General features: G+C 39.0%; 1 protein-coding gene across 2 annotated transcripts in view; it reads left to right on the plus strand.

Annotated features, from left to right (window-relative positions):
* Sh3rf1 (SH3 domain containing ring finger 1) overlaps nt 1-27,059 on the plus strand; it is a 163,218-nt gene that overhangs the window by 74,210 nt on the left and 61,949 nt on the right. For both annotated transcript variants that reach the window (XM_004640243.2, XM_023700099.1), the window contains exon 2: nt 26,335-26,610. In XM_004640243.2, coding sequence (XP_004640300.1) covers nt 26,335-26,610 — 276 coding nt within the window. The remainder of the gene's footprint in view (nt 1-26,334; nt 26,611-27,059) is intronic.

The raw sequence follows: 27,059 nt of genomic DNA on the forward strand, positions 1-27,059 counted from the left end.
AGTGTGGTGGCCCACGCCTGTAATCCCAGCACTGAGCAGGCTGATAACAGGAGGATCCCTACAAGTCTGAGCTGCATAGTGAGACCCTGTACCAAATACATAAATGAAAAAAAGTAACTTAAAAAAATTGACAGTACCTCAACTTCAAGTTCTGATGATTCTCGACAGCTCCTGGGTGTGAAGCTGTGGCTGTGGTGTGGCTCTTCTCCATCTGTCACCTACTGTGTCCTTATTGCTTTGTGTCCAGCTTTGAAGGCAGGGGTCAGTAGTTGGTAATCACCTTGGAAAGGTAAAATATTTTTCTATTAGAAAAGGATAGTTCTTTTCTATATTATTATTTCTTTTTTCTATGAAGCTAAGGAGATAACTGAGACTACAGGTAAAGTGTTATTTCTCTTTGTGTCATTGCCCCTGCCTTCAGGTGTGGGTTCCTGCACTGCTTTGTTTAGTGTGTGTGTGTGTGTGTGTGTGTGTGTGTGTGTGTGTGTTTTAACTTGGAATTGAACTCAGAGCCTTCACACTGAGCTGCATCCTCAGGCCTCTTTTATTTTTTTAAGACATGCTCTCCCAAATTGGGCTTGAACTTGATGTCCTCCTGCCTCCAGCTCCTAGGGTTACAGGCGGGTGGCATCATTTTATCCTCAGTGTTAGCACAGTGCTCGGCATGTGGCAGGCACCCAATAAATGTTTGTGACATGATAGAGAAAAAGGAAACAAATAACCTTTTCAAGTAATGCTCTTAACATATGGGTAAGAAAATCTCGAAATTTCAGTTACAATTTTTCCCTTTTGGTTGAAATTTCATTCTAAGAAGCAGCTGAAGGGTCATCCCATTTATAAGACATTTGGAATAAGGAGGTCGGCGGTTCTGTAATATACTGCTAGAAAACTAGAATTTGAGTCAAGAAATAGAACTCTTTATCTCACCTGTAATCGCTCACAGGTGTAGTCCTTTCCACTTCCACGTTTTCTGCAGAGCACGTTTTCTGCAGCTCTGTCCAGCTTAGCTTTAGGTGATGCTGTTCAAGGTGTAATTAGTTGCACTCCGTAGGGCATAGGCTTGGTCTTGGCATCTTCCGCACTTAGGCAGTGCGCAAAAAATAACAAAACATTTTTTTACTTCAGGTAATTAAGGAATTAGGGATCCTTTCACCTCTCGTATTGTACTAGGCGGCCCCCTTTCCATGGTACACAGCTAATTAGTGGAAATCTTCAGAATATTCTAACACTGTTGAAGTTGAAAACTTGTATGGAAAAGAGTAGCTGTCCTCGTGTGATGCTTCGAAGTGAAGCACTGGACGCAAGCCCAGGTGAGGCTGATTTCAAGCCCAGGTCTATGCTGATTCTGTGCTGCTCTCTGGCCTCACTGTTAGGATTGTTCCAGTCTTCCTGTGTGGAAGGTCAGGTTCATTTGCTATGTGCATGAGTCATGTGCTCTGGTATTGCTGGTGGAGCTAGAAGCACCCTCAAAATTGGAAAAGAATCAACAATAGATCGTTGCTCTAAAGCTGTCAGGAGATAATTTGTACTGACAGTGTAGACAGCCTACAAGAGGTCTGCCATTCTGGATGATTTCAGAGGTCGGGAGTGTGGGTTTGCGGGTGGCCTGCTGATGGGTGTCCCCTGAGGTCTGGTACCTCCTGGGCAGTCTGTGTGCTCACGTGAGAGTGTTTCCATTAGTTGCTGAAGATTGTTTGCTATTCACACCTCAGCCTCCTTAGAACGCTATCCCAGGTAACAGGCTGAAGCACAAAGAATGACATAAGCTATTACTGCTTTTAAAAAACCAAACCAGGCTTGCTGTTAGCCATGCTAATAGACCCAGTCTGTCAGCCTTATCTTTGTAGTCTCATAAGCTCCATGATTTCATAGAAATGAGAAGGTCCTTTCACCAGGCCTATTATTCTAGCAAGGCTTGCAAACCAGTCATGTCCTCACTCTTTTGTTTCTTATTGACATTTTTTACTTCAGGACTTTTAAAAAGTCCTTAAAAAGCTACTGAAAACCACCTTTCTCCTTTATGAGCGCAAAAGCAATTCTGTTTTTTAGTGTAATCTCTTTAAAGAAACAGTAGATTATGTTAATATGTGGACAGGAAAATATATTATTATAGTGGTACCTGAACACTTTACCTTTTAATCCTTTTGCAGTGGGGCTGCCTATGAAGGGGTAAGAAAGGGGAGGTCGGGCTGGGGAGATAGGACAAGGTCCTGAGTTCAATCCCCGGTACAGGAAAAAAAAAAAAAAAAGAATGGGGAGGTTTGTCACCAGCAGTGAGACTTACCATGTGCGTTCAGAAAGGACAATTCCTGCAAACCCATTATAAGTCACATTAGCACAAGGCTGGCTCTAAAATCCAAGTGAGTGCATCACAGAGATCCATAAAATATCTCTTATCATTTTGTAGTGTATCTATTAGTTTTATGTTACCTTTGTTTCCACACTCCCAAAGCCTCTATCATGACATTTTTCAGTTTTCTAGGTGAGATTAAGATGCCTCAAAAAAAAGCTTTATCATTCTTAATTAATTATACATATATTGAATTATACACACAGGTCCTGCTGCACTGTCCTCGTGACTAGTCACTCAATGACTATTTTTGTCATTCTTTTTGTAATTGTGTTTTATCTCATTTAATCATAAAACCCAGCTAGTTGTAGAAAATCAATTTCAATTGTAGATTATCTGCTTTTCATTGATAGGGTAAGCCATAAATAACTTTAAAATTATTAAGTTGGTTACACTGAGTAAGCATATTTAGGGTAATATGGCAAGCATATGTGTGGATTTTCTGGCATAGTCTGTATTTCATACATCATATTCCATTCAATATCCCAAGTTACAAAAACTCCATTTCTTCATTCAACAAAGAATACCAGAGTGCCTCCTGTATGCCAGGCACAGATCTAGGTACTAAGGCTGCAATAGTAAATAAAACAAACATGGTCTCTCTCCTCATTAAAATGGTAGAGACAGATAATTAACAACAAAATAAGTATCTAGTAGGATGTCATCACATACTTATGATTCATATATATTATGTTGATTTTTTTGTTTTGTACCTGGGATTGAACTCAGGACCTTAGGCTTTCCAGGCAGGCATTTATGCCACTGAGCTATCTCCCCAGCTGATTCATATGTATTATGGATACATACTAAATGAGCAGTACATGCTCTGAGGAAAAATAAATTCAGGCAAAAGAATTTAGATAGCATTGGGCACACAAATAGCTGACTAATTTTGTCTGACCATGCAACCTGTATTCTCAGGCACCATATTTTTAAAGAGCAAGAATAAGAAGCTGGTAGTAACAGAGTCTTAAGAGTACACAGAAGAGGATGGATTGTAAAATCTGGAGTTATAGAGATGTAGTAGGTAATTGTGTATATTGTACTTGATGATATTGTACTCGGTGAACCTTTTAGAGCTTTCAGTGATAACAAATAGCCTGGTGCAGCCCACATGCCATAGGTTTGCCACCGCTGATGGACAAGCGTTGGGCAACTTTTACAGGCTCAACTGTCATCGGGTCTCAGCTTTCACCATGATTTTCATTGCTTTGGAGTCTGAAAGGTTCTATTATTCTTAAGACGTGAAGACTTAAAAGCTTTCTTTAGAGTTATTGTTCGCCCAAGGAATTTTGGGTATGGGACAGAAGATAGGGAGAAGGGGAAGCTGAAGTACTAAAGGGAGAGAAGAAACAGGGTGAGTTACACAGAGAGGCTGTTATTGTCAGTATAGCTCCCTAACTGGAACATGAGCCACAGCACTGTGGGTTTTTCTTGGTTTTTTTTGTTTGTTTGATTCTGAGTTTTTTGTTGTTGTTGTTGTTTTGCCTTTATTTTCAAGCAGCAACAGCAGAACTGGCCCACCCAGGAGTATTCAGTATAACAGCTTTGTGGTTTAATTGCAATAAGGAAAGAAAGATATTGTAGTTCTTCTTTGTAGAACAACAGCAGTGGAATAGATGATTTCTAAGTTTCTTTCCAAATTTAATACCTCCTAGGACTGTGGACTGAAACAATTGGAAAGAAATGGCTGGCATGCCCATGGAAAGACTGAGTATTCCTGCCCAGGATGTCTAAGGACATTCAGAATTCTGTGATTTTCCTGAGTGCCTGGATTAGGCTGCATTTCAGGCGTAATTTATTTTACTAAGAAAAGAATACAGCACCCTCCGGTCCCTAGAGCGAGTGTGTGAATAAAGACCCAAGAAAGGGTCCCTGGCAGGTGAAGTCCCTTCTCTAGCCAGTGCTGGGAATGCTAATAGGTTCCCAAGCCAGCTCGGTATTGTTAGTTATTTATTTGTGTTAGAGTTGACACTGTTGAAGAATAAGTGTTTGAAAGTGTTGAAGTGTTTGGATTGTATTAAAGTTTATGAAGTTTAAAAACAAAAATATATGCCGCTTTCATTTTTACCAGAGTAGTTTTTTTCTTTTTAGGTTTTTCACAGTGTACATGAGATGCTTTTACTGAACCTTATTCACCTAGTAAGCAACAACCAAAGACTGAACTCACTGAAGAACAAATGGGGAAACCCCCAGGAACCCCGATTCTAGATGGGCCAGACTCTTCTTGTTTCACTTTGTGTTACTCTGCATACTAAGTGTTCACCTCTTTTCTCTCCCCTCTTTGGCTTTGAAGAGCAGCACAGATGTAGCAGGCGACGAGCAGTTCGCTGGAGTAGTTAACATTCCTGCAGTTGTGGCAGTGAGTTAAGCTTTACTGTTATTATTGTAACCAGCTAATTATGTAATGTCAACAGTTCAATGAGGTGGAGGCTGAGTATTTATAGAAGCGAGACTGGGAACATGAGCCTTCAGGTCCTCTGGTTTGGTGCATTTTTCTCTCCAAGCTTTTAGTGTCACTCTTTTTCTTTCCTATATCACTTTATGGGTAATTTCTTCCCAAATGGTGACATAGTATGTTGGAACCTGGAAAGGAAGAGCCCAGCTAAAGCGTGGGCTGCAGTTTCCTGTAGTGCTTCTTTCACCTTTTCTGTCGTGCAGCTCGTCTGGCTTTGATTGTTCAGCGCCGGCGCCATCCGACTTTCGTGTCTGCTTGCCCTTCTGTGCAGTGGTGTGGCCCAGGTTGATGCAGGTTTCTGCACCTTTATTTAAGGGGTTTGATATATTCGTGGCTTCTAAGAAGCTCGTTGCAGAATGGAAATCTTAGGGATTTGCGTTCATGCCGTCATCCACATGATTACCAAGGATTCTGGTATGACTTAGTGGGTGAAACATGTCTTAGGGAAAAAAAATACATAATTCTGACAAGATGCTTTTTGAAAAGTCCAACCAGCTGTTTCCAGTAGAACACTGTAAAATTTATTCAAAGGAAGTTTTGTTTCACTTGGAAGCAAGCATAGTTCAAAGAATGAACTAAAGTAAACAGTGAAATTTAACTTACTCAAGGTTTGCGAAGTCTTTGTGTCGGGCTGAAGGAGCCTTCTTTTCTGGTGTCAAGCTGTGCACCATTCTACTGAAGTTACCCTTGTATAACCTAAGAAGGGCAGGCCATCTCTCAGAGACATGATGTAAGGAAGGCTCAGTTTCTTTTGTGTGCAATTGGACCTTGAACTGGCCAGATGAGACGCTTAGCTCTTGGTTCACATGATGTATTAGTTTTCTCTTGCTGCTGTAACAAATTATAACAAATTTAATAACAAACATTAAAGCAATACATTTATTAACTTGCAGATGACGAGGTTAGGGGTCTGACACAGAACTCTCTGGGCCAGAATCGTGGTGCAAGCACAGCCGTATTACCTTCTGCTGGCTCTAGAAGAGAATCTGGTTTTTCAAGCACCTAGAAGATGCGTATTCTTTGCCTCATGGTCCTCTTCTTCCATCATTAAAGGCAGCCAAGTTGCATCTCTTTGGACATTCCTCCTTAGTCTCATCTTCCCCCAACTCTGAACTCAGCCAGGAATGTTCCTTCTCTGGTTTGAGAACCCTGTGATGGAGACGTGAAGCCCATTCAGATAACCTAGGATGATCTTGCCACGTGAATAGTTCCTTAAGCCACACGAAGTGCCCGTTTCACAGCTTCCAGGGCTTGGAAGGTAGACTTCTCTGGGAATGTTATTCTGTTTGACACACCTAAGTAGGGGTTCCCTGCAGTACATTTCCCCCAGAACTTCCAGTATTTAGCCGGCATCCTAAACTATTAATCGAGTAATAATTGGCCTAGTATTACTTGAAACTCTTCCATACTACAAAATTACTTTCAAGGATGTGACACATTTTGAAAAGGTTTTTTTGTCCCGATTGTGTATCTAACCAAAAGCACAATAAAATGGAGGAAACCTGAGGCATTAGGGAATGGTAAAGACATGTGCTTATCACGCGCACATCTGGATTTCATTGTGCTGATTTCCCTAGACATTCAGGAAAGACCTAAACCATGTAAACTTCGGTGCCGTAAATCCTTCTTCATACTCTCTCTAACCTGCTTTGGGACTCCTGTTGCCCACAATACGTCAAAGCAAACGTGCTGATGTTCTAGAGTCTGTTCTCATGAGGCTGGTCCTAAACCCTAGCTTTGCTGCTAACCTTAGTAATCTTTAAGGTCTCTTTCAGCTCCAGATTCCTGTGATTCTGTGCCATAAAGCAGCTGTCAAGCGCACAGTAATAATTATTTTTTACTTAAAAAAGATCTCTTAGGGATATTGCCTGAGGGACTGAGGTCTTAGCACCTTTGTCAGCTTTGTGACGTGTGTGTGTGTGTGTGTGTGTGTGTGTGTGTGTGTTCACATTATACCTTTATCCATTAACTACATACAGGATAGTTTTCTCTTTTTATTCCTGAGTTCCATGTAAACCTGCATATACACATATATGCATTTTGAAGAATATAGCCATCTAAAAGCATTTGGATAAATATTTAGCTCATATTAAAAATAGATCAGACCATTAACATATAGTTAAAATGTGCCCATTTTAAGTAGGAACTCATAAAAGAGCCCTCATCCTTTTAGGGCTGTAATCCTTTTAGTGATGTGAGTCTTAGTCATTTCTTAGCACTGGGCCAAAATACCCAGGTACAACTTGAAAGACAGATTTATTTTGGCCCGTGGTTTTACTCTGTGCCTGGCTGCTTCCAGGGCAGCATAGGATGGCACAGGGGCATGGTGGAGGGGAAGGGTCTCAACCCATGACAGCCAGGAAGCAGGGAGTGAGAGGAGGACTCAGGGAGGAGATCTACCCTTCTGGCTCATGCACCGGTAACCTGGCTCTCTCGGGTACATCAGGTAGGAAGTGAATCATTCCACCCTTGACTACAGCACTGCTGTGCCCCAGTCACCTGCAGAGGCCCTACCTCCGAGCGCCGGGCTTTAGGGGGATAGTTTAGACCTCAGGCACCTCATTCTGCCCCTGGTGCCCTGGAGACTCCTGTCTATCTCATTATACAAAACGCATTTGATCCGTCTTGAAGAGTTACTGAAGTTGTAGTAGCTTTAGCACGGCTGAGAAGTCAAAGTCCAAAGTCTCCTCTGAAACTGAAGGCAGATTCTTAGCTGTGAAAACTATAAAAATAAAATAGCTAAATACTTCCAAAGCACCATGTATTTGAAGTGATTTGAAGTAAAAATTGCTGTTTGGTGCTTTCCGCTGTTTCCCGTAGGTGTTTAGATGGAACAGGAAGCATGTATCATTGAGGAATAAGGCCGGGAGGAGGAAGGAGCCTTTGACCCCGACTTGGATTCTGTTTGCTGAGCAGCCATGAAGAGATGGGTAGCCAGTCTCTGCTTGAACATTTGCTGTGGACTAGAAGCTCATTACTAGCAAGATTCTTCCATTTTTCCCCTTATATTGAAAATACACGTGGTCTTTTTTGTTTCTTTCTGTTGTTTTACTTTTTGGCCCTGGAGATACAGCTCCATTATGTCCACTGCACAAAGACTACCTGCTGATAGTGTGAGCCCTGGAATCGAGCTACACCCCTTAGCAGATGTGTTACTTTGAGCAATTCACCAACTTCCCTGCCTTGCTTTCTGCACCTGTTAAGTGGGAGTAATAATGATCTTATGCACATGTTGTTAATATTAATGTGGATATGGCACTTGAAAATGCTCAGAAATGCTGACCTTGATTTTGTCCATATTTTCTTTCTTTTAAAAAAAAATTTAAATTTTTCAAGTCCTTTATGTATATAGTTTGTGACATGGTTTTTAGACTATTCACTGCACTTCTCACATTTCCGTATTTAGAGACCATTTTACCAATATCTTTGAAATTATTATTATTATTTTTTGTTCTAAACAATTTATTTAACTGAAATGGGCTTATATTTGTTTCTGAAGTGACTCCTATTTATTTTTTATTTTATTCTATTTTTTTTTTTTTTTTTTTTTTTTTTTTTTTTTTTTTTTTTTACAGAATTGGGGATTGAATTCAGGCCCTTACGCTTGCCACACAAGTGCTTATTCTACTGAGCCATCTCCCCAGCCTGATTTTATTTATTTTGATACATCTTTTCCCCATGGTGATTTACAGGAACTTCAAGCCAATATAAATATTTTATAAATATTTGAATATTTGGGTATATACCTGCACAATACCTCAGCAGTATCTTTCAGCAAGAAAGACACTGAAGAATAAAGACTAGACACAATTACTAGGTACAGTGAAAATCTGCTGCAAATATTTCTGAGGTAAGAAAACACCACATACGTGTTCAACTAAGAAAACCACCCTTACAAAACACAGGATGATTTTATTTTTATGTAGGACCTAGCACACTTAAGCTGCCAATTAGGGGCTGAATGGCAGAGCAACACCCCGAGTTTATGCCACGAATTCATAGGGACTAGGTTCCAACAACTCAGGTTCCTTTCCATTGGTCCTCACAAAGTGTGGCTCTCTGGGAGGGGCAGGCTGGTGCTTCAGTTGAAGCCAGGGGCCTTTCTCTTTGGCTTCCTTCTTTTTCTGATCATTTTCCTTGACATGTTTCAGGAAACTGTCATGACTTTTTGAATGTTTAATATGCTCAATACACACATTAATCCTCTGGGCAAGTATCTTGCCCTTAATTTGCTTGTTTACAACAATGCCAACAGTATGCTGGGTAACGTTGTAGACTCTTCCTGTTTTGCCACGGTAACATTTGTGAGGCCTTCCTTTTTGCACAGTACCCATTTCCTCCATGTCTACGATATCACCCTTTTTGTACATTTGCATGTATGTGGCCAAAGGAACAACTCCATGTTTTCTAAAAGGCCTGTAGAACATACACTGGGTTCCCCTTCTCTTGCCCTTTGTGTTAGTAATTTTGGCAAATTTCTGGAAGATGGCAGTTCTGCCTGGAAGGCTGAAATTATGGTAAACAGAACTGAGTGAGATGCCACTGATCAGTCGGTACAAGTGTGTGGAAGGACTGTCTCCTTCCATCATGGTCAGCAGCATTGTATTGATGCTCTCTAATGTTCCTATTAATTTTTATAGCAGCTGCGTTACCCAGGGCTTGTATTGAACCTTGTAGATAGACAAAGATCTGAGTCTTTTCATTCATTTGCTATTAAGGTAGAGCTTCTGTAGTTTCCTGCATCCCTACAAAAAGTCTTAAACAGTGAAATATGTGGTCATCCCAATAAATACTTTATTTGGCCCATAGTGGTTATCTGGTGGCAGTGGAAGTCGTAGGAAGTGCACTGATTGGTGATCTATTTGGAGGATGAATCCACGAAGCTTGTTGAGGAATTGGGTGTGAGCTGTGAACAGAACAAGCATAGAAATGTCCTGGGAAGGCTCGGTGTCTCCTCCCAAGGAACTGGGTGAATGGTGAGCTGAGATGGGAAGACTGGTGGGTGATGTGGCTTTGGTGGGACCCGGAAATCAAGAGGTCTATTGTGGACATGTCAGCTTGCAGGCATTAGGATGGATGGAGCATGCAGGTGATGAAGTGAGAGGTCATAACTGGGATCCGATGTGGGAGGCACTGTGCTGCAGATCAACACTTTTTAACTTTTTATATAAGAACCATTGAGGAGCTTTTAAAAATACATAGGCTTTTGGCTTAACTCCAGAGATGTAGGATTAAGTGATTTGGTGTGAGGTCTTAGAAAAATTCAGAGGAAAAAGAAGAAATTACTCCCTAGTTGATTTCTTGTGTGCAGCCAGGGTTGAGAAAGGCATGTATAAATGATTTTAAAAGGAGGAAATCAGTGAGATCATCTTGGCAGTTCATTCATGTAGGCAGAAAAGAGAGAATCAGTCATATCCCAGTGACACATGCATTCTGATGTGTATAGCATCATAATTCATAACGGTTAAAATCTTAGAAACAGCCTGTATGTCCATCAACAGATGAGTGGATAAAGAAAATGAGGTATTTATGCACAGTGGAGTACTATTTTGCTACAAAAAAGGTTAAACTTAAGTCATTTGTACGAAGATGGACGCACCTTGAGATCATAATGATAAACAAAATAAACCAGACAACAAGCTTAGATATCACTTCCTTTCTCTTATATAAGAAGTCCAGATATAAAGAGCAAAACAAGTGATAGATGGAAAAGGAGATAGAGCTCTCTCAGATGGAAAGGAAATCAAGAGATAGAGGGAGTGGGAAGGGAAGAGGGGAAGGAATGAAAAGAGAATTAAGATGTGTCCATGTACCAACTCGTCACAAGGAGTGAAATCGTTGTGTTTTGCAAGCATGTACTAAGAAACATAAACTGAAAAAAGAAAAGATGGAGCCTTGGAACAACAGAAAGAACTAGCGAAAGAGTCTGGGAAGGGGACTGACTGATCTTTGATTGCCTGTGTCTCAAGGTATGGTTTCCATGGTAGCATCTCCATGACCTGGGAGCTGTTAGAAATACTGAACTGCAGGTCCCATTCAGACTTTCTGGATAAGAATAGGCATTTAATAAGAACCCCAAGTGATCTGGGTCCTTTCTTTTAAAGTTGGAAAAGCACTGGTTTTTATTTTGTCATCAGGATGAGACTGCTCAAGGTATGAATCTAACATCTTCTGCATCTCCCTCTTTCCCCCTTCTTCCCTCTCCCTTCCTAAATATACTAATTGTTATTCTGTCTTCTTCAAGAGTAGTTTGTAAATGATTAGATAGCTGGTAGTTAGGGTCACACTTTGATAACTTATGTTTTTATATAAAAAAGTAGTAGGTACTTTTTAAAGTGACTTATCAAGTGATTTTGACACATTTCACAAGTTCAGTAAATTAACCCCTGCTGCTATCTAAGCTTTTATTACTTTTTCCCAAGCTAACCCTCCAGTCTCTGCGATCAACAGTGTCATGGAATTACCAGTTCTTAGACAAAAGCACTCAAAGCGAAGTCACACCAGTTAATTGAGTCACACAGTCTTGTAGAAGCAAGGGGGATGATTGTGAGGACAATTTATGCCTTGTTTTCCTTTTCTTCTCTCTCCTTTTTAAACAGTTGGGTGTATTGTGTTCATTTGCTCCTTTTTTTATATACCCATAAAGGAACTATGGGTATAGCATAACAAACTAAAAAGTCTATCGTAAGAGAAAGAGCTTGAGAAACAATTTTATCTATGTTGTATTGGTACATTAAGGTTTTAGAGTAAGTTGTTATTTAGTATAACTGAGTGTCCTAATCAGGAATAGTTAGGAGCAAGTGGGAGGAGGACTAGAAGGGTGAGTATTTATGGGTTATAGTTGGTTCTACCCCTTCTTCTTTTAGAGGTGACCTATGTGGTTGGTAAAGAATAATGACAGGAGCCTTTAGTTGCACTTACAACATTTTCTTAAGTTAGACTGAGGATATTTCATCCTTTATTATTATTTATCTTTTACAGATTACTTAATAAAGTAATCTTATCAAAATATATCACAAAGTACATTAGAATTTTACACACTGCATGTGATTTTCTCATGCATTTTAGTTTTAAAGTATTACTTACTGATTTAGAAAATAAGCACATAGACATCCCTCCTCTTTCATACTCTGCCTCTACTTTCCAGAGACAAGTACTTACACTTTCTGTCCTTGAGTTTTACTGGTTATCGGTGCAGTGTCACATAGCACATTCCCATTTCTTGCTTTCTTGGTCTTACATAATATCAATTTCAAATAAGCAAATAGTAAAATTTAGGTGACTTCTATCTTCTACTTCCTCTTCAGCCAGCTCCTGATTTTTGTTCAGCATATTGTTACTTTGATAGTCAGTGTCCATAATGTTCTATTCTATATGCTATAATTAATTTTCTCTTTGGTATGTGTGGACATCGAGTCTAAAAATGGAAGTTCTATAAAAACAGCATTAGTAGTATGGTGCTTATGGTTAGCTCTCAGAAGAAGCAGATGTGACCCGGGTCACTATACTCTGCCCTTCTTCTAGAGTCATTGGATCCTCTCATGTCTTCTAGATTGTATTGAACCATCTGTCTTTTCTGTATAAGGTATCATCTCTCTAGAATCTGTCTATAGTTTTCTTTTGGAAGAGGACTAAGTTCTAAATCATGTTTCCTTAGAAATGTAAATGCACTTGTTATGGTTTAGGTCTAAGATGTCTTTCCAAAGGCTCATGTGTTAAAGGCTTAGTCCCAAGTGCAGTAGCATTTGGAGTTAGGTCTTGGGGTGTGATAGGATCAAGTAGGCTTTAACTTAATCAGTGGCTTGATCTATTGATGGAGCTATAATTTAAAGGCATTCTTAGGAAGCAGCAGAAACTTAGGTAAAGCCTAGTTGAAGGGTATGGGTCATGGAGGCTTGTCCTTGGGGGAAATATCTGGTCCCTTCCTCTTTGTCTCTAGCTCTGTTTCTGCTCTGTGGCTGCCACAAGGGAGCTTTCTGTGCCACACTCTTACGCTGTGATGTCTCTGCCTTGCCATGGACCTAAAAGCAGTGGCACCGGCTGACCATAAACGGAACCCTCTGAAACCATAAGCCAGAATCATCCTTTGCTTCTTTTGTTACTCTGCGGTCTTTTGTCATAGTAACAGAACACAGTCTAACGCAGTGTTATTCTGCTTTACCCTCTTAGTGGAATACTGCTGCCAAGAAGTCTGATTCTGTTTTCATAATGGTAAACTTGTACAGCACAAATCTCTTACAATTTTTCCTTATCTTTGAATTATAATGATGTGTCTTATGAAGTGTCTTTTCCTCCTCATTAACCCTGGTGGCACTATGTGATTATTTTATCTGGTATTTTATGTGTCATTAGCCCAGGGACATTTTCTTCCATTTGTGTTTCTTTCATAATTCTTTCCCACCTCATTATCAGTTTCCTCTTTCTAATATACTCTTTAGATAGATATTGAACATTTTTAGAACAGATTTTCATGTCTCTTACCTTTTTTGTCACTTATTATCTCCATTTTTCCTGTCTGTATCGGGATGTAGAGAGGTAGGAAGTCACCATCTTGGTCTTTTGCCCTGTCCTATAAAATTTTCATTATAGATGTTGAATTGTTCTGATTTTACCTAACTTTGTTCTTCTGGAAATTACTAAAAATTTCTGGCCTACTAATGAACATTTTACCTGTACCTAGAACTGTTACAGATTAAAAAAAAACAAGGAAACAAAAACTTTTCAGATATTTCCAGATGGTCTTGGGTGAGAAGGCACAAAAAATAATTTAAATATGTGTTTAGCCTGCCATTGAGAACGACCACTGTGACTGCAAATCGCTCCTTCCTTTGATTTCCTTGCCCTGGTAAAATAACAAGAAACACAGATGCCTTGTCAGTGCCCTGAGCACTGAGTGATTGGTACCTGCAGGTAGGTCCCATAGCAGCTACTTTACTAATCACCTAGGTACTAAGGACTTAGAGTACAACACTAGACACAAACTGCTAGCTTGAACAGAGACTGCAGGATTCAAGAGGAGCAACTTTCTTAGAATTGTATAGCAAGGGATAGTAATTGCCAGGAGGGAGAGGTTGGACCAGTTATTTGAGCCAACACGTTTAATGTTTAATCACTCTTCAAGTGATTTAAGAAAGCATAAAGAGACAGTCCCTGCCCTTAAAGGGTTTACAGTCTGGAATTAGTAGTGTATAATCAAGTACACATCAGATACATGATGAAAAAAAGCCGGTGGAGAACTACAAGTAAATATTTCTGAGGCTCAAAAGGAAAACATACATCTGAACAAAGGAATAAGGAAAGGCTATGGAAGACACTTAGTAGAATTTTGTGTAGAAGAAGCATTGAACTTTTGACAAATAGATGTGGAGTTTGGCAAAGAGAACTCTTTGGATAGAGGTAGTGGCGAAGCGCCAGACCTGGGGAAGAGCAGGCAATACCAGTTGATCACAGAAGTATAGTTTGTTTAGAATGCGGATACTTGTTGGAGAAGAGCACGAGGCTTTTGAGATCAGGAGTCTTCAGGGTGCTATAGCTGTAGACACTTTTGAGAATATAGTTTGAGGTCAATGAGTAGTTCTCATTGGGGATCTTAAGTGAAAAAGAAAGACTTGCATTGGGTTTGGTAAAGAGAGAATTAGAAAAAGGACAGACAGACAGTCTGTTGAAATTACATGTTCGAAAGAGTAATCTGGCAAATTTATATAAGGATAAGTGAATAGGAGGCGGTGCAAAAGTAGTCATTTACCAGGTTGATTCTTTGCCAAGTTGATCCTGCGTTTGTGTTGGGCTCTCAGGGTAAAAGGATAAATGAGATTCAGTCCCTGCCTTCAAGGTGGTCATAGCCTCTGAACGTGGGAAAGCAGTTATATTGCCAAAAATATGCACTTCAGCTTAAAAAAAAATCATTCAGATGTAATACACTATAAGTTGTTTGAAAACTGTAACTTAATATTTTACTATAGCTAAAAGTATTGGCAATTTTGTAATTGTCTTAAACTTTCTTTATTATGAACACAATGAACATGCTGTCGCTGTCTTACACAATATGTATTCACTGCTTGAGAGTAGTCTCAGATGTATACATTGATTTTATATTCTTTGCTGTGTGCTTAACCACCAAGAAATACAAAAATAAGATCATTTTGTAGAAATGGTTCATTTTGCTTGAAAATTCTTGAAATTTATGTCTTACTCCTTCATTTTTTAGAAGAAAGTGGGAGTTTGATTTGGGCTTGTCAGAATTGACTTAGTAAACCTCTTCCTTTTGACTTGCTCTAAGTTTTCTTTCTTTAATGATTGGTATACTTCAATTGGAATACTTTTGGGTAGAAGGGGAATTAAACAAAACAGCTTATTTATTTATTTAATTATTTAATTTTATTGAGAAACAGCAATGAGACAGTTTCAAAACCGATTAATAGAACAGATTCAATAATTCATACATTGCATATTGTTATCTTCTTAGTGGTTATTCATAGTACAAGATGCAGACATGATAGCCTGTCCAATTACTATTAGTACAAATCTTCTTTCTCATTGAATTCGGAGAAAGTAGCTGTATATCTATCCTATTTTGTATATACAAAATGGTCCTTCCTTTGTATCCCCCTTTTTTGTTTAGTTTTGTTAGAGATGGGTATTCCATTGCCATTTAAATGTGGTAGGTGTGTGAATTCAGCAAGATAATCCAATATAGTCTGGTAGTCATAATAGTAGTGGGAAACAGCTTATTTTAAAATAATAATATACCTGTTGATAGAATTACTCATTGCAAATACTATAGGTATTTTTCTTTCCAGTAGAATTTCTTAGTCTTGTACTGGAGAATGCAGAGTAAAGGCAATTAGTATCTTCAAGTACATTTTAGTGCCACAGAATATTTATAAAGTATATTCGAAACATCATTCCCAAAGATGAAAGAACTTAGCTAGAAGAACAAGAAGGTTATTGCTACAATTTCTTGTTAACCTTTTTCAAAAAGCAAAATTCTAAAGCATATACTTGTACAGATTTTAAGACAATTATGTGTTATAGACCTTGATTCTACCTTATTCCACAAGATTGGTTTTTATATCCATGTAATAAATTTATTTCAAAGTAAGAGGATGTTATTCTGAAGGAATTATTCAATCTTTACTATGTAACTTCCCATTAATTGACTAGTTGAACAGCCCCTTGGAGAGTAAAAACCACGGGTTATGTGTTGCCTTTCTGACATAGCTAGAATAAGTAGATAAAAGGCAGTATAGCTGTCTGATCACAGCCAAGGTCTTTATTTTTGCTGGCGACACTGTAGCAGGACGTGCTGGACTTTGGAGGACTGAGGCTGGCTTGGCTGGATTTCAGGAGACTAAATCATGATCCTTTTTTTTTCCTTTTCAAACATCTCCCGCTTGTCATGCTCCTGTACCTCATTGTTACTCTTACTCTTGAGGTTCCCACCTGAAGAAGAAAGGACAAAATCATGTATAATAGGTTTTTTCCCCAAACAGTTTGATTGCCAAGGAAATCGTAGTATTACCAGAAATCACAGGTCTTTTCCTTTGCCTTTGGACAGAATCATAATTTGTAAAATAGTTCTATTTTGAAGTCACCAGTGAGGGAGATATCATAATCCATTGCAATATTTAACAACCCTCTCTGTCAGGGAATTCTTTTTATCCAACCTAAATAATGTATGCATCTGTCTAAGGCCTTATTTCTTTTCCTCTTCAGTGAATATGAACTGGTCTTCTCTCAAGACCTCTTCATGGTCTTGAAAACTAAACTCTAGCACTGTCCAACTAGTACATCTCTTTCTGCCACTTGTACATCGCATTATCTTCCATCATCTTTATCTTCTTTCTTCCCAGTGGCTGCACCACAGCTCTCTCTTCTTTTCGTTTCTCAGATTAAGAGTGTAGCTTGGACCTCTTGTGGAGGGAGGGTGACAAGTGCCAGGTGCAGGGCCAGAGGATGGCAGAGACACTCGCCTGTGTTTTTGCCAGTGACTTTCCTGGGGGGAAATAGTCATCCGTCTAGGCAGTAATCCCATACCTCTAGACTTTAGATTTCTCTTTCTATTTTGGCCATTTTTCAGATTGTCAGCTAATATAGCTGGCCAGTTTTTCACTGTGATACTTCTGTATCTTCATTTCTGTGTCCGTATACAACATATCTGGTATATTTGGCCATTTCTGTTTTTTTTTTTTTTTTCTTTTCCCCTAAATCCTAGTTTAGGTTTTTAAACTGTACTGAGGTAAAGTTTGTATGTGTGAATTATGGCTCTTTATATACTCTGATAAGTTTTAATACATTTCTACATGTGGGTAACCAATCCTAGTTGAGATTCAGAATGTACTCATAGTCCCAGAACTGTTCCTCAGTACTTCCTGCACCTCCTTCCTACTGTTCTGATTTCCATCCCAATTGATTTGTGTCACCCATTCTTGAGTGTCATGAGGTAAACATAATCACATTTGATTATTTTTATTCACAAGTATTAATAATTTTTGTTACTGTTGTTTTGTGGAGCTGGGGATTAATTCAACTCACAATTTCTTAGGTTATATCACTGAGCCACCTCTGCCTTGCTTTTTTTTGTTATTAATTAGGATTCCATTGTTTATTCTTCTGTTGGTGGGCATTTATTTTCCATATAGGGTATTATAGTGCTGCATTGAACATTTTTGTACATTTTTGTGTGTGGAAATAATGTTTTCATTTCTTTTGGATTAATACATAGGAGAGTATATATGACTATAAGAATTCGACAGTTATAAACTCCAACTAGCAATATATGCGACTTCTAGTTTATCTAGCTTTGACATTCTCTGTTGTCAATCTTTAAATATTAATCACCTAATAGATATGAAATAATATCCCATGTGACTACTGGACTCTATTGGGAGATTCTGCTGAATTCAAGCTCCTACAATATTTAAATGACAGTAGAATGCCCTTCTCTGACAAAACTAACCAAAAAAGTGGGATAGAACTGAATGACCCTTTTGTGTCTGTATACATAAAATAGTTTGGATAGATATACAGCTCCATTCTCTTAATTCAATGAATAGAGAGTTTTGTTATAATATTGTTTGAGACAGGATATTATGTCTGCATCTTGTACAATGAATAACCACTAAGACAACAATATGCAGTGTATTAATTACTGTAAATGTGCCAGTAATCAGTTGTGAAACTGTCTCATTGGTATTTGTTTCTCAATAAAATTGTTTAAAAAAATTAATAATATCCCATGTGGGATTTTTTAATTTACTTTTTGTGGTACCGGGGATTGAACTTGGGACCTTGTGCTTGCTAGGCAGGCCCTGATGCCACTGAGCTATATTCCTGGCCCTATTCCATGTGTTTTTATTTTGTTTCTGTGATTGCTAGTAATGTTGGGTCCCTTTCATGGCTATTCTTATCTCTTCCTCTTCAAAATACATCTTCAAGTATTTTGCCTGTTTTTGAATTGGTTTATTGTGTAGGAGTTCTTTCCACTTCTGAATTTGAGTCCCATGTCAGATAGAAGTACTGAAAATAAATTTTTTCATTGTATAGCTTATATTTTAGTTCTCTTTATGTGCTTTGATGAATAACAGAATTTTTCAATTTTCAGAGAATCCAATTTATCAAGTTTCTTAAGTTAGTACCCTCTCCTCCACGCTATCACTAAATATTTTTCTGTTTTTTCTTCCAGAGAACTTACAGTTTTTAGCTTCCACATTTCACTGTAAGTTTCATTCAAATTAACTTTTCTTCATGATGTGAGATAGTGGTCAAGTCTCAGTCTTTCCCCTTTGAATTTCTAATTGTTCAAGAACCCTCTTTTGAAAAGACTTGTCTTTTCGCCGGTTGAATTTCCTTGATGATTTTGTCAGCTGCCCATTTATGTGGGGTCTATTCCAGTGTTGCTTTAATTCTGAAACTATGGACTTTCACATTTAATATTAGGCTTAAGTTATGTGAGCATACTGTCTCCAGGTTATTAATGAAAACACTGGACTAGGAAACAGAAACCAGATGATCAAATTTGACAGAGACCTGCCCTGCCCTCTGCCCTCTGTAGTAGTAAGACCTGCCCTTCACACCCTTGTTTCTCCTCCATGTTGCTGATGGACCCTCGTGTCCTGACTGTCCATAAGGATCAGTTGTGCTGCCTACAGAGTTCATGGCACATGCTTATTCCTTCTTCTCCAGTCCCACAACTGCCGCCTTCAAGGTTGCATGGGAAACTGCCCTGGGCAGGGGCAGGGAAAGGGCAGATTCTTTGCCAGGAGTCAAACTGTTTTCCAAATTGGTAGAAACCTGACCTTTTGCCAGAAAATGTTTCCCCTGCTGCTGCCATGAATCCTCAAGCTAGCAACTCAAGTTACTGCAGGGAATTTTTCCAATAAATTTTCCTGCTCTCTGCAAACTACCATAATAATTACTGAACATGTAATGAAATAAAAAACTAATATTCAGCGTAGTGAGTGACATGAATTTCCTGCGTTGGGCTTCAGTGAAGTGCATTCTCAATAGCCATCTTCCCATCTAGAAACTTGTAAGATTTGTCTTCTTTAATGATTTGTCTGTCAGTTGGGCACTACCTTTGAAGGCCATCGTAGAAAAGCTATACATCAGTTTATATGACTATTTTCTCATAACCACCAGATGAGTTTGTAAGAAAAATATTTGTTTGCTGTGGTTTGCTACATAATTTGTTTCACATTTTTCAGATGCCAGCAATTTGCTTAGGAGAAAATGCTCAACTGCCTATTTCCAGACTGCCTTATACATTTATTTATGTGGCTAAGAGTGCCAAGGTGGACACCAATTAGCAGCACTTGCTCTCATTTCCCCAGGTATTTCTGTTGCATCTTAGCGTGCCCAGGTTTCCCAGAAGCCTTTGAGAGTAGAAATGAAATTCCTGTTAGCATTCCTACTCACATCTCAGAATCCAGTGCCTGAAACATGCTTTGCACATTGGAGCCACTGAAGACAGTGTCAGAAACGATGGAATAACAGTTGACCATGCATGAAAAGTATGTAGGACATGTAAATATCTGATTGCATATGTTACGTAGCATAGTCCAAGCTATCAAACGTAACTATAAAAATGTTTTTTTAATTAATTTTCCTAGGGATACAGTATTTTTCTACTTATCCATTCATAATATAGCACTCACCCCTCCTCCCACTAGGGGTGGCATTCAGCTTTTTGTTTATTCACTCAGCAAGAATGTATTTACATACACCAAAGTAGGTGCTGATGATACCAAGATGAATAATGGATAGCCCCAGCTCCCCAGGAATTTGCAGGCCTGCAAGGGAAGCAAGTGTAAACTGAGTGTGATAAAGTCCGTAATAATGCGTGTGCTTAAGATGCTCTAGGTTTGCATAAGAACAATACCCTGGTCAGACTTGGTTGGGGAAAACTGGAAGCGTCTTCCCCAAGGAGGCAGTGCCTGAGCTGGGTCTTGAAGGGTGAGTGGCCCACTTACCTGTGAACAAGACTGTCATTTGACCAAACCAAGATTTAGAACCCTGATCTTGGCCTTATTTATGCCTGATTCCAAACAACACAAGCATTATGCTGAACACAAAAATGTGCAAGTGACACGAATTTTGTGTAATTATCAACTGCGTCTGTAGAGTGACACATGCCTACAAGTCCTGGGTACCTTTGGGGGGTGGTCGAAAGAGAGATGGATCCTTCCCAGTGGAGCTTGGTGGAGAGGAATGGTGTGTTTGAAGGCAGTAGTGACGACAGGATGCTTGCTGAGGGTGGAAACTATGAGGTGAACGGTCCATTCAAATGGAGGACTGTGGAACTTAAGATTTAGGAGGTAATTGGGAGCCATCTCTGGATTGCAAAGACATCCGTGATGTGGACAAGACTGTGCCTTGGAAATTATTCCTGCTTATAACAGTTATGATTTGCTGGTTCTTTTCCTCCTTTTCTAGCTCCTAGTCTTTTTTTTTTTTTTTGACCCCTAAATATAAGTATTTCTAAAATAACACCCTGTGATCTACCTTCCCCCCTCAACACTGCCTTCCAAACTAGGCTCCCGGGTGCCACCAAGGCCTTAGTCAGCCTGTATTCTTGATCCCTGATAAAATTGGAACCAGATCTGGAGTAAAGAAGAGTCATCGGCTGGAATGAAAGCTGAAGAAAATGAGTTTGGAAGAAAAGGGAGCACTGGGATGTAGACTATGGGCATAAAAGAATACATTGAACGAAGAAACAGGTTTTTTTTTTTTTTCTTTTATTGAGAAGGTCATGGTTTCTTCTTCAGGGCTGATAATTTGCAGTCAAAGTGCGGGTAGATCTAAGTTAGCTTGACCAGAGAATTTTATTTGGCAAGTTTGAGGTATGGGGAAGTATAACCTTAAGAAAGGGATCATTAGATAAAACTCTGGATGTGATGCTCTCCACAAATAAATGATAAAAGAAAGAACAAATGGAAGATGGACTATTGTGGGATTGTGGGATTGTCGGTACCTTCTGATACTACTTTGGAAAAATAACTTGTAAAGATCATCTTAAATGTTCGCTATATTGAAGTTAAAACATTTCCAGTTGTGGCCAAATCAAATTTAAATGATTTATTTGTCCTAGACATCTTGAGAACAATACTTAAGACTTACTGCTGAAGAATGAAAGTTTTTATGAAATACTGTTAGTGTATCTTGGTGGAAATTTGACTTGCAGTGAAAAGCCCGTATTTTACTTTGTATTTTGTTATACAAAAGAGACTTTAAAAAATTCTTTCCTAAACCCATTTTGTTGCTTGTTACTTTTTGTGTGGTACTTTCTGTTGTTATGATTTCTTTGTGTCTTGCTTCTTTCTAGAAAGTTTTTGAAAGTCAACTTGGAATCAGGCAGAGTTTATACGCATTTAGATATAACTACTTATTAAGTTGTACACATTTTATAGCTGTTCCCACTATAAGAGTGTCTTCTAGATTTTCTTTTAGTAGGTCATTGAATCTTTTTCACTTTATGGAGCAGTAAGAAATGCGTGGAAGAATTTGAATTTAGAGAGGCTGTCTTGCATGTATATATGTGGGCATTGGCATTTAGAGGCTATAAAATAAATTGGCAGTGAATGTTTTATTTACCTGTTACACTAGCAGCTAGATCATCAAGTAACATTTTTTTTCCCCAGATATATTGGAATACACTTGACGGCACAGAAATAGAATAAGGCACTTAATAAAAAATATTTGTGTGCAGATTGCAGGAAGATTTTAATTCTTATATAACAATCTGTATGTATGCTTTAGAAACACAAATTATTTGAGAAGTAAAGGTGGTCCACTGTCATGCTTTTTTATGAACAAAATAATTCACTGATACTGAAATTATTTTAGTAGTGAAATTGTTATAATACTTTGCCTGTCCAAATTGCCAGGCTTTTTGATAAAGCTGGCACCCTGAGTGACAACCACACACACCCAAGGTTAGACTGCAGCATTGGTTTCTCTCTGGCTTTCTCTCTTTATAAGCCTCCCTTTCATGTGTAGCCAAGTGAAAGTCTCCAAGTGAAATGTAAGCTCTGTGGATCCTCAGGAGCTTTAGCCTGATGGGAGGATCCAGGAGAAAAGCAGCGGTTTGGAAAGGCTGCTGAAGGCACAGAGGGCAGAGGGCTCCGGGTGATGACACGACTTTGCAGACCTTTCTAAGCAGATCAATGAGAAGGCATCGCCTCTCTGGGCTCGGGACGTGTTTTACCCAGAAGAGTAGTCCTGGGTTTTCAAACCAATTGTTTTGGCTTTATCCTTCAGATGTTGCAGAAGGAAAATGTGTTCTTTTATTGCTCTTCCAAGTCGTTTAACCATTTATCCTTAATCATCTGCAGTCTGTGTGGGAATAAGTCTTCTAAAGATCACTGAACTTTGCTTGATTTGAAATCAGAGTAGAATTCGTTTTATTTAATGTGGGAAACCTTCTTTGGAGAAACTTGACACAAACTGGCTTTTTAGTGACTTAGAATTTAATCAAAAGAGAACACCATAGAAAAACACTGCCATATGTACAAATGTCTGCTCGTGGGTTAGATTGCTGTAAGCTTTCGGATTCCTTCTCTGTGGTTACTGATCATTGCAGTAACTGTAGTAGTCAACGTTTAGCAAGTCAGCATGAATTAATGAAGTTTTGGTTATATCAGAGGGATGGAACCCTAGGCTAGCTGTAATGTGTGTCACTGTTATTGTTAAGTTTCCCTTGCCACTTGTTCTATGAAGAATGATGATTTTAGAAGCACTTAATAGATTTGCTTTGTGAAAAAGTTAATAAGCCCATTAGACTACTGGTGTGTGTGGAAGTGAGCTATAAAGAAATACATTCCCTTAGTTCCCACATCAGCATATTACAAAAGAACTGTACTGTGGGTCATTTGGAATTTTACTGATCTCTTCCAAGAGCAGTTCAGAATGATTTTTCAGAGTGCTAAGTCTGTACCTTGGTGCATGGATTGGGCTGGCATGGTTTTGGGCTCAGTGGGCCAAGTAGAGCTAATTGAGGTGGGGAAAAATTGAGAGAACAGGCCATAGTGATGAATAGAGTTATTTGTCACTGAGTTTGTAATAGGATTTTCAATTAATTCATGCAGGCTTCCAATGCCTTACATTAGCCCTGTCAAGATGAACTACTGCCACATCTAAAATGCCATCCCCTATTAAACGGTGCATATCAGTGAATTTATAATTTCTTCTGTTCAGCCAGAAGATGAATGGATTCTACTTAGAAAACAAATGTGCACTTCAGAAATGCACATTTTAAAATCCTGAACACTTCTTAGGAGGAACATTCTTCTCATTGTTATACACTGAATATGTATTAAAAATGCAATTGCACTGTGAATCCATCCAAAAGCAAAGCATTTAGCTGCATAGAGATGAACACACTGTCAGGTGCCCCATTTCACTGGTGACCAGGCTTTCATGCTGGGTGATGATGGTGGTCATGGTTGTAGTGTAGTGTGTGTGTGTGTGTGTGTGTGTGTGTGTGCAGCCTTTATTGCCTTCTGAACCATTGAACCATTGGAGGGGATTTATGCACACAAATTTGCTAGACACGTACAACAAACCAGATTAGGAAATTAAAGCACAGAGAGGTTAACCTGCCCAAGATCACACAACTAGTGAGTGTCTACATTGTAATACAAGCTGTGGAGTCTGTGCTTCTCACCAGTTCTTCATCCTGGCTGATCAGTCTCATTAGCTACAGTTCAAGAGTTGGCTTAGCCCTCCCCAACAGTAATGCTCAGTATTGTATTTATTTACTGCTATTTTCTCAAGCTTATCTTGGGAAATATGTTAAGCTGTGATAACCTGACTTCAAGAAATGCATAATACAGAAGAGAATATAGTGAAGCGTAGGTGAGGATGGACTGCAGTTACAACTCTTCCTCCCACAAAATCAGTCATTGAGTGGAATAGGACTGCAGCTCATGATACTATAAGGACCAGAACTCCTGGGTGGCATTTCCTTTCTGGAAAAAAGGACACAGTAAGGTTGCTTACATGATAATGTCAAGGTTGAGTAACAGGAGTTGTGCCATTAAAGGCCAGGCCTTAAGGCAGTGTCCAAAAAGTTAGAGCATTTGTAAGGGCATCCGTACTGGGAGGCTCAACTCCTGTCGTCCAAGGATGTTAGCCTCCAAGCAGCTCTGATTAACTAACCCCAGCATCACATGAACCATGACAAGGTATGCTGACTACCAGTGGCATTTTGAGAGCAAGAATTACTATTTCTCTTAAGCCAACCAAAATTAGCTGAAAAGCTTGACTTATGAATAGGCCAAACTCTAAATCTTTCACTAGAAAACAAGCTATTTCCTGAAAGTCATATTATGAATTTCTGTTGCTATCAAGGGTATAAATCTTATATCCACATTGGAGGGAGATAGAGAAGTGGTTGTTCTTCCTATTGATTGATTTCATCAGGAAAATAAAACTTAAAGAAGACTCCAGTGGCTTAGCGCTGTGCCTCGTGCACAGATGTCTTCTGCCTACCTGCTTTGCGTCTGTTTTCCATCCTCCTGCCGGACTCCAATCTCTGACACATGGTCTTGCCGTCCCATCTGTGCTTCATACATGACACAGCAGCCTGGCGTCATGGACCTACCAGTCAAGTCCCTTCATAAATCGATCTCTGCCTGTTTCCTTACACTCACTACTTCTTACTTCTCGCACTGGCATGTTGTGTTCTTTATAAACCCCAGTCCTTCCACACATGTGCTGAGTCTCATGCGCACGCCCTGCTAGGGCCGTCCCCTCTGCCTCGAGCACTCCCCCTTTTTATCCATCCGCTCCAACCCTGCTTGGCTGACATCCTTGCTAAGGTAATACATCCTTTAAAACTCGGGGGAGTACTTCCTTTTCCCATTCCCAAACCTCAGCGTTCTCCCAATGTGCATTATCTGTCTCACCACGGTTAACCACACCGTCTCATCATTATTTCTAATGCCCTATCCTTTAATGAAAAGGACTGTGCCCAGTTCCTTTTTAAATTCTAGACACTAGAACAATTCCTGGTAAAAAGTAAAAGCTTATAAATTTTTTCTGGATGGGTGAATAATTGAATGAGGACGTGAGAAGTTAGAGCCAGTAATCTCATTCAGTGAATTATTATAGACATGTTTGATTTACCATATATCTTCTGAATCAGTGATAGACAGCTGTGCTCTAGAGAGGCCAGAGATATTAAAATGACAACCAGTGTCAAGAATGGGCACCTCCAGTGCCGCTGGGAGGTATCATATTTAATCTATTTGATGATTAAAGTGCCTTGGGGTGCACACAATTTCAAACCTGTCATTTAAAAAACATAATGTGATGCAGTAACATTTAAAACGTCACTTTTTACCTGCCCAGGCTACCAGTGCGCTCTCACCAAGATGGAGCAAAGTTGATCTTAAACTGAAAAGCTGTCTGAACACTTCCAGAGGGTAGGGAGTGTGACTGTCTCATTCACTGTTAAATTCCAGATTCAGGCATAGGGTAGATCTTCAATGAATAGCTGTGGAGGTCATGAAAAAGGAAGATCTCCTGCTCGCATTGCAAGCAGTATCATGAAAAGATTGACCCAAAAATCCAAACTTTGATTTTTTATCGATTGAGTATAAGAACAGTTAACATACCAGTGAATTGGGTTTCTGTTCTTCTCAGTGCTTATCATTTATCCTGATGAAATAGTTAATATTGAAATTGTCTTTTCTGAAAGAGCATTTGAATCTCATACCAGGGAGTCAGACTCAGTAACCATATGTTCATACATGAATAATCCTAAACAAGGCAGAAGCTCCCATTAAATTAAATGTGAGAGTGGAAGGCAGCGTTGTAGATGTACGATCCGCTATTATTCTTACCTCTCCAGTGGACATTTGTTTTGCATTTGGTATTTATTAGTGACATATCTAAATAGTCACTTTATAATGTAAGATTTTTTTCTCAAAGGGAGAATGTTTGGATTCCCCATCGATATTACAGTTGTATTTTTGAGAGACATTTTGGGACTGTTTTTTCATTAGAATTCATCTTTCTCTTCAAGGGTGTACCTCAATTACCATGTGCCAAAGCGTTATACAACTATGAAGGAAAAGAGCCTGGAGACCTTAAATTCAACAAAGGTGACATCATCATTTTACGACGACAAGTGGATGAAAATTGGTACCATGGGGAAGTCAATGGAATCCATGGCTTTTTCCCCACCAATTTTGTGCAGATTATTAAACCATTACCTCAGCCCCCACCTCAGTGCAAAGCACTTTATGACTTCGAAGTGAAAGACAAGGAAGCAGACAAAGATTGCCTTCCATTTGCAAAGGTAAATGGGATTAGAATAAAATTTACCTATCAGTTCTTCTCTACCTGAAATGTGGCTGGTATTGCCTTTTTGCAAAAAGATAATTTTGCCTGAACCATCTTACTGTGCTTCTAAAAATATTGGCAACCGTCTTCATTAAGAAAAGTAATTTTGTACATAGACTTCTATGAGAGATAATTTTGGAGGTACATTTATTTCTAAGCCACTTTAAAGGATATGTGTGGCACTTAGGAATTTTAAAGTACTGAATTATGAATAACAAATGAAACATCATTTCTTTCTTATTTTATATGTAAATTCCTTGCTTAAAAGCAGAAAAGAATATATTGACTGAATTGGTAAAGTGGTTTAGAATTTTAAGTAGAATATTGTGTTTTTGTAAAGAAAAATAATAGAGCATGCATTTGAATGGATATTTGGCATGTTTGAGAGAAAGGAAGAAGTACCTG

The sequence above is a fragment of the Octodon degus genome, unplaced genomic scaffold, assembly GCF_000260255.1.
Source record: "Octodon degus isolate 3935 unplaced genomic scaffold, OctDeg1.0 scaffold00121, whole genome shotgun sequence".
Taxonomy (NCBI): Eukaryota; Metazoa; Chordata; class Mammalia; order Rodentia; family Octodontidae; genus Octodon; species Octodon degus.